The 10462-nt window shown below is 42.4% G+C and overlaps 1 protein-coding gene across 2 annotated transcripts; it reads left to right on the top strand.

The window, feature by feature from the left end:
• Positions 1–693: 693 nt before the first annotated feature.
• LOC135512913 (interferon regulatory factor 4-like) lies at positions 694–10239 on the top strand. Of its 2 annotated transcripts, XM_064935420.1 has the most exons (9): positions 694–826; positions 1298–1497; positions 1887–2073; positions 2906–2991; positions 4709–4880; positions 5339–5431; positions 8053–8442; positions 8939–9051; positions 9742–10239. In XM_064935420.1, the coding sequence occupies exons 1-9, from the start codon at positions 790–792 to the stop codon at positions 9934–9936; spliced, it is 1473 nt and encodes a 490-aa protein (XP_064791492.1). In that variant the 5' UTR covers positions 694–789; the 3' UTR covers positions 9937–10239. The 2 variants fall into 2 exon arrangements, with proteins under 2 accessions (XP_064791492.1, XP_064791502.1); XM_064935430.1 differs by lacking the exon at positions 5339–5431 and having other exon boundaries at positions 695–826.
• Positions 10240–10462: the final 223 nt, after the last annotated feature.

Genomic DNA, 10462 nt, shown 5'->3' with positions numbered 1-10462 from the left:
TAGTCACATCCCTGACCATGTTCTTCTCCCCCGATTGCTCAGTTTGGCCGGGCGGCCAGCTCTAGTAGGAGTCTTGGTGGTTCCAAACTTCTTCCATTTAAGATTGATGGAGGACACTGTGTTATTGGGGACCTTCAATGCTGCAGAAATGTTTCGGTACCCTTCCCTATGCCTTGACACAATCCACAATTCCTTTCGACCTCATGGTTGGTTTTTGCTCTGACATGCAATGTCAACTGTGGGGCCTCACAAACAGGTGTGTCTTTCCAAATCATGTCCAATCAATTGAATTTATGGGGTATTGTTTGTAGATTGATGAGGAAAACAACTAATTTAATACATTTTAGAATAAGTCTGTAACTAACTAAATGTGGGAAAAGTCAAGGGGTCTGAATACTTTCCAAATGCCCTGTAAACTCAAGAACATTATATTTTAGGATTCATATTACAGTAGACTATTCAAAGTATAAACATAGAATGGTAACGCAATCTATTGATATCATGACGATTTTAGGGAGTTTCTGTTTTGATATTGAGCGCAGGTAATTGTTCCATTCCATGGCGGTGTTTGCATCCTGTGTTTGCCAGTCGAGAGGGATTCCCCATTCACTTACTGTAGGCTTCTTACTGTATGTAGGTTGTTCTCTGATAATCTTCAAAGAAATGTAGCGCATAGTGCTGCATAAAGTGAATAGGCTCCTCCTAGTCAAGACACCGCCATAAAGATGTGACAATATTTAAGAATAGGTCATCCCATGCTCTCTCTTGAGAACAGTGTCGGTGAGATCGATGTCATTACTTTTCAGAGACGCTCCCATGGTTAGAGGTAAGGAGTTTATTCTCATTCATAGTGAACATACGAGAGGGTAAACGTCCTGAAATTGACGCAGTGATGTTGATGCACTTAACACTAGGCTATTACGTTATTTATTTTATGCATGTGATTATAACGTTGTTGTTTTTTTCGGATTGCAATTATGAGCCTACAAAATATTAATTGAATTGTCTTTGATGACCAAAAAATCCAGAAGTGTTTAATTCTTAAATTAGGCCTATTTATTGTTTGTGATTTTGGGGGGGATTAAACATCTGTAATAATCTCAATGATGAAACTCTCAAATTATCAGTGATAATATATGAATGCATTACATTTTATAAAACATGATTTACCTAATAACATTAACCACCATCACTCAACACCAACTGACAATGTATGTTTCTTTTGCATTGCATAACCGACTCATTGGTCCCACATCATCACTATGCCCATACTTCTATTGCATGCGTTTTTCGAAAGAGATGAACTTCGAGGGGGACAGCGGCCTGTCAGTGATTTGTGGAAATGGGAAACTTAGACAGTGGCTGATCGATCAGATTGACAGCAGCATCTATCCCGGACTGGTTTGGGAGAATGAAGAGAAAAGCATTTTCAGGATTCCGTGGAAACATGCGGGCAAACAGGATTACAATCGTGACGAGGATGCTGCACTCTTCAAGGTGCGTTAGGACCTACACCTTCACTAAACCTGACTTCTCCTATTGTTTTTATTCTACTTTTAAGTTACTATTTACAACTCGTGAATATTGAATATAGTGTGCAGGAACCCCATAAAGTATAGCTAACTCAATCATATGCATACGTATTTATCTCCAAACCAAGTCTAGTTGGTCTGGTGTAATTTACAGTATTTGCTATAGACTACCTGTTGATTTTTACTACAGTATAGCAAGTGACGATCTTTGTTCAAGGCAGTGGGTATTTATTCAAGGCAGAGACCATGACATGGTGATTTTGATGCAGGCCCATAATGCCTTACTAATCGCCAGGTAAATTGAAATTGAAGGCAGAGAGGAAGTCAAATCATTATGTTTGTTGATTATTGCAGGCCTGGGCATTGTTCAAAGGGAAACATAGGGAAGGAGTGGACAAACCAGACCCCCCCACATGGAAGACCAGACTGCGATGTGCTCTGAACAAAAGCAATGACTTTGATGAGCTGGTGGAGCGAAGCCAACTGGACATATCCGATCCTTTCAAAGTCTACAGAATCATACCGGAGGGAGCTAAGAGAGGCACGTTTTGTTCATCTTATTGTAGTATTACCAAAGTGAAGTCCATGTCATGAATGCCTACTGTTCTGACTGTACTGTACAGTACTGTACCATAGTGAAGTGATATAGGCTACTGGCAGTTGATATCAGAGATTTCATGTGTCAAAGGTAATAATGCACTAGGGTTCAAGTTACACCAGCGTTGCTGTAACTTGTGCTTCCGAGAAGTGCTGTAGTCTACCCCTCCCTAGAACCCCCCCCCCCCCCGCTTACATAGAGGGTGAGCCCAAACTCATGCTGTCTGACTCTGAACCTAACCGAGCAGACATACACACACAGCCGGCAATGTTTCATTTAGCCTCCATCGTCTGATGAGGCAGGAAGCAGAGAGGAAGCCAATGTGTGTACCAAAAAGGCCTTGACACTTTATTTAGAAGGCTTCAGTTACCCAGTGCAGAATGCACAGCATACATACTTCACCTCCAGGCTTGCATAACAAAGGCTGAAGGCTCCACCATCAGAAGAACCCCTTGTCACTCTCACATGGCAGTCTCAGTTAGGATTGACTCTTCGAGGCCAAACCTGCAACCTAGGGGTTGAGACACTTTACACATGTTGTTATCGCATGGCTCTATAGTTTCTGTATTCAACTGTTTGAAGAGGCTGAATGGCCTTGAACTCTGTTGAAAAGGCTCTAATTGTAAGGATGACAGTTGACAGATGAATACAATTTAATTTGATTTGACTTCTTATTGAGGACATACATATTTCTGTAGGGACCACCACATAATGTTGCATTAGACCATAGAGAGTTCTATGATGTGATGTCTAATGTTACGTTTCTGTAATGTAGGGATCAAGATGGCAGAGACAACGTCCCACATGAGCTCAGTCAACAGCTACCCTATGCACTCTCTATACCCATCTCTACAGAGCCAGGTAAGGTCATGTGTTTATCCCTGCAACAGGTACAGTTGAAGTCGGAAGTTTACATACACCTTAGCCAAATACATTTAAACTCAGTTTTTCCTGACATTTAATCCAAGTAAAAATTCCCTGTCTTAGGTCAGTTAGGATCACCACTTTATTTTAAGAATGTGAAATGTCAGAATAATAGTAAAGATAATGATTTATTTCAGCTTTTATTTATTTCATCACATTTCCAGTGGGTCAGAAGTTTACATACACTCAATTAGTATTTGGTAGCAGTGCCTTTAAATTGTTTAACTTGGGTCAAATGTTTCGGGTAGCCTTCCACAAGTTCCCTAAAATAAGTTGGGTGAATTTTGGCCCATTCCTCCTGACAGAGCTAGTGTAACAGAATTAGGTTTGTAGGCTTCCTTGCTTGCACACGCTTTTTCAGTTCTACCCACAAATGTTCTATGGGATTGAGGTCAGGGCCACTCCAATACCTTGACTTTGTTGTCCTTAAGCCATTTTGCCACAACTTTGGAAGTATGCTTGGGGTCATTGTCCATTTGGAAGACCCATTTGCGACCAAGCTTTAACTTCCTGACTGATGTCTTGAGATGTTGCTTCAATATCACCACATCATTTTCCTACCTCATGATGCCATCTATTTTGTGAAGTGCACCAGTCCCCCTTGCAGCAATGCGACTCCACAACATGATGCTGCCACTCCGTGCTTCACGGTTGGGATGGTGTTCTTCGGCTTCCAAGCCTCCCCCTTTTTCCTCCAAACGTAACGATGGTCATGATGGCCAAACAGGTCTATTTTTTTTTCTCCATCAGACCAGATGACATTTCTCCAAAGAGTACGATCTTTGTCTCCATGTGCAGTTGAAAACCGTAGTCTGGCTTTTTTATGGTGGTTTTGGAGCAGTGGCTGCTGCCTTGCTGAGAGGTCTTTCAGGGTATGTTGATATAGGACTTGTTTTACTGTGGATATAAATACTTTTGAACCTGTTACCTCCAGCATCTTCACAAGGTCCAACGTACGTTCATCTCTAGGAGACAGAACATGTCTCCTTCCTGAGCGGTATGACGGCTGTGTGGTCCCATGGTGTTTATACTTGTGTACTATTGTTTGTACAGATGAACGTGGTACCTTCAGGCGTTTGGAAATTGCTCCCAAGGATGAACCAGACTTGTGGAGGTCTATAATTTTTTTCTGAGGTCTTGGCTGATTTCTTTTGATTTTCCCATGATGTCAAGCAAAGAGACACTGAGTTTGAAGGTAGACATTGAAATACATCCACAGGTGCACCTCCAATTGACTCCAATTATGTCAATTAGCCTATCGGAAACTTCTAAAGCCACAACATCATTTTCTGGAACTTTCCAAGCTGTTTAAAGGCACAGTCAACTTAGTGTATCTAAACTTCTGACCCACTGGAATTGTGATACAGTGAATTTTAAGTGAAATAATCTTTCTTTAAACAATTGATGGAAAAATTACTTGTGTCATGCACAAAGTAGATGTCCTAACCGACTTGCCAAAACTACAGTTTGTTAACAAGAAATTTGTGGAGTGGTTGAAAAATGAGTTTTAATGACTCCAATCTAAGTGTATGTAAACTTCTGACTTCAATTGTACCTTCAAAGATCTTCACAGCTCTCTCCCTGCTGGGTGTGGATCAGGAACCCACCACTACCTGACTAACAGCTGTCTCCTCTCCCCCTGGCCTGTCCCCAGGTGTCTGGCGGATTCATCATTCCTCAGGAGAGGAAGGAGTGGAGGGATTACAGCCACGCACTAGACCAGCCTCAGCTTCACCAGCCACCCCACACTGAGCTGCAGTACAGCCAGTGCCACTACCCACAGCCACTCAGCCGACCCTGGCACACCGGGCCACACACAGATAACGGTGAGACATGGCATTGCCATGGGGAAGACACTGATTATAGGAATGAAAATATCATGGAGAGATAAGACTCCACAGTATATGTCCTTCAGTGCAAGTACAGAGGAGCCAGGTAGAGATGAAGCCATGTGAACACCATACTTCACTAGTTCTCATGTTAACTTGGTTTCAGATAATGAAAGGCTATAGTGTAGGTCAGTGGTCTGTATGACAAATTTGACATATGTTAATCTGAGTGACGCACACTCACACAAGTTGTTAAAACAGCTACAGTTTGACAGTGAATGCTTTGGTGACCCCCAGTTCTCCAAAATAATGAGGGCTTCATTTAATAGTCTTTAGTCAGGTTCCTCCTGATAAGAAATTATTTAGACAAGGTCTAGTAATTCATCCTCCATGATATGTACACTGAAAAACCCATCATTGGTTAACAACATTATTTATTTATCTTCTCCCCTCAGGTTATCAGTTTACTGGCTCCTTCTGTTCCTACTCTTCCTCAGAGTCTCACCCCACAGCATTTAAAATGGACCACAACATGTCTACCCTTTCTGGTACATGCTATTCTATACTTCTAGATTACTAATTTACTACTGCTGCTACTGCTACTACTCCCACTTCTGCTACGACTGCTCCTACTACTGCTGCTACTACTTGTACTACTACTACTGCTAACTATACTACTAATACTACTGCTGCTACTACTTCTACTACTGCTACTACTGCTACTACTACCATTTCTAGCTAGTCTTTTCATTTCCTTCAAGATATCATGGAATTATTCCCGAAACACCTTTTTCTGTTATTGTGCACACGGCATGTGTGTATTGTATTGTAATTCCACACCACTGACCAGTGATAATGACAGATAGACAGAAAGACAAGATTAGTACGATGTAGTGGAGCGTACTGAATTATTATCTCGTGTTGCCAACCACCAGAAACTAAAAGCTGTTTCTATAGGACAATTACTTCCCTAATCTGGCTTTTAATACAGTCAGGTATTTGTCAGTGTTGGAACTGGAAACAGGCTCATATTAATGATATTCTATTCATATACAATTGAAGTCGGAAGTTTACATACACCTTAGACAAATACATTTAAACTCAGTTTTTCACAATTCCTGACATTTAATGCCAGTAAAAATGCCCTGTTTTAGGTCTGTTAGGATCACCACTTTATTTTAAGAATGTGAAATGTCAGAATAATAGTAGAGACAATTATTTATTTCAGCTTTTATTTATTTCATCACATTCCCAGTGGGTCAGAAGTTTACATGCACTCGATTAGTATTTGGTAGCATCGCCTTTAAATTGTCTAATTTGGGTCAAACGTTTCGGGTAGCCTTCCACAAGCTTCCCACAATAAATTGGGTGAATTTTGGCCTATTCCTCCTGACAGAGCTGGTGTAACTGAGTCAGGTTTGTAGGACTCCTTGCTCACACATGCTTTTTCAGTTCTGCTCACGCATTTTCTATAGAATTGAGGTCAGGGCTTTGTGGTGGCCACTCCAATACCTTGACTTTGTTGTCCTTAAGCCATTTTGCCACAACTTTGGAAGTATGCTTGGGGTCATTGTCCATTTGGAAGACACATTTGCGACCACGCTTTAACTTCCTGACTGATGTTTTGAGATGTTGCATCCATATCGCCACATAATTTTCCCCACCTCATGATGCCATCTATTTTGTGAAGTGCATCAGTCCCTCCTGCAGCAATGCACTCCCACAACATGATGCTGCCCCCCCCATGCTTCACAGTCGGGATGGTGTTCTTTGGCTTGCAAGCCACCCCCTTTTTCCTCCAAACATAACAATGGTCATTATGGCCAAACAGTTCTACTTTTGTTTCATCAGACCAGAGGACATTTCTCCAAAAAAGTACGATCTTTGTCCCCATGTGCAGTTGAAAACAGTAGTCTGGCTTTTTTATGATGGTTTTGGAGCAGTGGCTTCTTCCTTGCTGTGAGGCCTTTCAGGTTATGTCGATATAGGACTCGTTTTACTGTGGATATAGATACTTTTGTACCTGTTAACTCCAGCATCTTCACAAGGTCCTTTGCTGTTGTTCTGGGATTGATTTGCACTTTTTGCACCAAAGTACGTCCATCTCTAGGAGGCAGAACATGTCTCCTTCCTGAGCGGTATGATGGCTGCGTGGTCCCATGGTGTTTATACTTGCGTACTATTGTTTGTACAGATGAACGTGGTACCTTCAGGCGTTTGGAAATTCCTCCCAAGGATGAACCAGACTTGTGGAGGTCTACAATTGTCTTTCTGAGGTCTTGGGTGATTACTTTTGATTTTCCCATGATGTCAAGCAACGAGACACTGAGTTTGAAGGTAGGCCTTGAAATACATCCACAGTTACACCTCCAATTGACTGAAATTATGTCAATTAGCCTATCAGAAGCTTCTAAAGCCATGATGACATTTTCTGGAATTTCCCAAGCTGTTTAAAGGCACAGTCAACTTAATGTATGTAAACTTCTGACCCACTGGAATTGTGATACAGTGAATTATAAGTGAAATAATCGGTCTGTAAACAATTGTTGGAAAAATTACTTGTGTCATAAACAAAGTAGATGTCCTAACCGACTTGCCAAAACTACAGTTTGTTAACAAGAAATGTGTGGATTGGTTGAAAAACGAGTTTTAATGACTCCAATTTAAGTGTATGTAAACTTCTGACTTCAACTGTATGTTGTTGATATTTTAGATGGGTGACTGCAGGGACCACTACAGTTACAGTAAAATACGCAGTATTATATCAAATTAATTGACTGTTTATCAGTGTTGAAAATACAGAACTGCTACAGAACTACAGAGCTCCTTTTGCATTGTCTGTAAATGGAACAGTATTTACTGTTTACTCGGCTGATTAAGAAAGTTGTAAAGTTCAGCAGTTTGCTAACGTCCGTCATTCACTTTCTTTCTATATACACTGTTTGCAAGATTGAGTATATTTACTAAAAGAAGAAACTGACTTTTGGCCATTGAAAGGGATTTCAACTCCCCAGGCACATCTTCCTATCAGAAACGGATTCAGATGTTTATTACGACTTCACACATGGAAAGAATGCATTTGTTTTCAGCCAGCTGTCAATCTTCTTTCATTTGGAATACTTTTACTTACTGGTTCATTCTCTAACATCTTCCCCCCTCTTTCCTCCAGACTTCCGACTGCACGTATCCCTGTTCTACCGTGAGTCTCTGGTCAAGAAGGTAACCACCTCTAGTCCTGAAGGCTGCCGGATCACCTCTTCTTCCTCCTCATCTTCCTCTCCGTCCTCCCTCTGCCACGAGGACAGGCTGTACAGTGGTGCAGAGACAGTGCAGTTCCCCTCCCCTTACCCCCAGTCTCAGAGGAGAGGGGCAGAGAAGCTACCCAACGTCCTGGAGAGGGGCGTGCTCCTGTGGATGACGTTAGATGGGCTCTATGCCAAGCGGCTGTGCCAGAGCCGAGTGTACTGGGAAGGCCCGCTGGCACCCTACACGGACAAACCCAATAAATTGGAGAAAGAACAGACCTGCAAGCTGTTTGACACCCAGCAGTTCCTCACTGGTGAGAAACAGTATTTTGATTGTGAGCTGATTATGATGATGATGATGGTGCTGAACGTTGATGATGATGGTGGTGAGGATACCTACTGTAGAATGTGAAGTCCCTCTCCATGCTGTGGTATCAGTGGGTATGCGACCTGTCACGTTCTCAGCGGCGGCCTGTCAGTGGAGTCTCCATGAAACAGCCCCCGCCCACCTCCTGTGGTCTAGCTGCAGTTTACATGTGAACCACTCATTTTTCACACCAACGACTTCCTTGCAAATGACTGGAAAAAGCGTTCTCTGACTCCTCTTTCTCATTCTGTGAACCTTTTATTTTTAGCATTTTCCATGCAGTGATACTGAATCACAATACCCATCTCTCTCAAGCTGAACGTCCTTCCTTCATGAGCAAAGTAGATGTTTTCAGCTGTTAGGGAGCGAATTGGTGAATTGGTGAATTGTGGGTGAAATAAGGTGATAAAATCATTGTACACTCCCTCCATCCTGCCTTCCAGAGCTGCAGGGTTATGCCCACCATGGCCGTCCCATGCCCAGGCACCAGGTGGTGCTGTGTTTCGGAGACGAGTACCCGGACCCCCAGCGCCAGGCCAAGATGATCACAGCACAGGTACAGTACAGACTCTCGCTATCTTATTATGGTTGGAATCAACAGTGCATTAAAATAACAGTCCAACATGATAAAGGCTGGAATAAATATATAAATATATATATAGCCTTGTTACTCATGATGATAAACAAAGGACTCTATCAACACGTCCAAATCGATTCTTCCCTCACTCTCTTGGCCCTATCCCATCGATGTTTGCAAATCTGTAGGATCTGGATAGGTATAAGAAGTGCAGTGTGTATTGCTTATACCTTACACATTTTCAGAAACTGAAAGTTAGGCCCAAGGGGGAGGGTTGGGAGAGATTTGGTATTTGCTATTCTTGGTTACCCAGAAATAAATTCTTTTGCGAAATTTGGTCAGCTTCCTTATTTACTTCTGGGTCAATACGTGTTAACAATTGAGAGTTCCATTGTACCAGGGAGAAAGCAATGTCTCCATCCTCGTAAAGGAAATCCCCCCCCCATGTATATATTGAAGCACTGCCTTCGCCCAATTGTGATTTTTTTCAAATAGAGACGAAAACCCCAAAACAGAAACTACTGCTACTAGTTATCTCAGCCATTCGATTACAGCCCTGACAGATTCTCTCGGTTTACACACTGAATCTGCCCAAGAGAGATTAGGTAAATGGGAGCAATCTTTATTCATTTTTCATCATTCATGGTGTGACCCCTGCATGTGTTGCAGGTGGAGCCCATGTTTGCCAGGGGCATGATATACTTCAGCCAGCAGAGCAGCAGTCACTGCCTGAGGGACTATGAGCTACAGGGACACACAGAGATCTCCCTTCCGGCTCCAGGAGACTACCAGAGGACCCTGCAACAGAGCTCCCCTCTAGCTCCAGGAGACTACCAGAGGACCCTGCAACACATGCAGGAGTAACACACAAACAGGCCTCAGGAGCCATGGACATGAATGTAGATTGACCAATGAGCTTTACATCGCTTCTCCTGAATAGTGTACAGTATACTGAGGTCTTGGACTAAAATACCTTACTGTAATTTCAACGTAAGACTGGATTGTGCCTCCATTGTCAGTGTCAGCAGTTTGAGCCAATGATGAATGTTAAAAATGGGGGCGCGTAAAGAATCTACCCTAGTTTGTACAGCCTTACAATTATTTTTGTAATCAACCATTTTTTTTGTTCTATTAAATGATATGAAAAAGTGAATACCTATCACAAGAGGTGGCGTGTAGGCCTATCACATAAGGTGATGTGTGTTACTCGTATTCCTGTGACATCTGTGGGTGCTGATGGGAAAGCTCCTGACCTGTGATAGTGGTGTGGAAGGGAGAACCCCACTACTTAGCCTCTCTCGTTCTCCTCTCTCTCATTTTCTTTCAACGAGAGGGGGGGCATGTGTATTTGTGTGCATGTGACATGGTGACAGTGTATAGGATGTGGTTT

Source organism: Oncorhynchus masou, chromosome 3, assembly GCF_036934945.1.
Source record: "Oncorhynchus masou masou isolate Uvic2021 chromosome 3, UVic_Omas_1.1, whole genome shotgun sequence".
In the NCBI taxonomy this organism is placed as follows: Eukaryota; Metazoa; Chordata; class Actinopteri; order Salmoniformes; family Salmonidae; genus Oncorhynchus; species Oncorhynchus masou.
This window is presented reverse-complemented; position numbering and strand designations above follow the sequence as displayed.

Coding starts and splice junctions, on each gene's coding strand:
- LOC135512913 (XM_064935420.1), top strand. CDS start 790: ATGTCATTACTTTTCAGAGACGCTCCCATGGTTAGAG. Junction 827..1,297: donor AGACGCTCCCATGGTTAGAG/GTAAGGAGTTTA, acceptor GTTTTTCGAAAG/AGATGAACTTCGAGGGGGAC. Junction 8,443..8,938: donor CACCCAGCAGTTCCTCACTG/GTGAGAAACAGT, acceptor CCTGCCTTCCAG/AGCTGCAGGGTTATGCCCAC.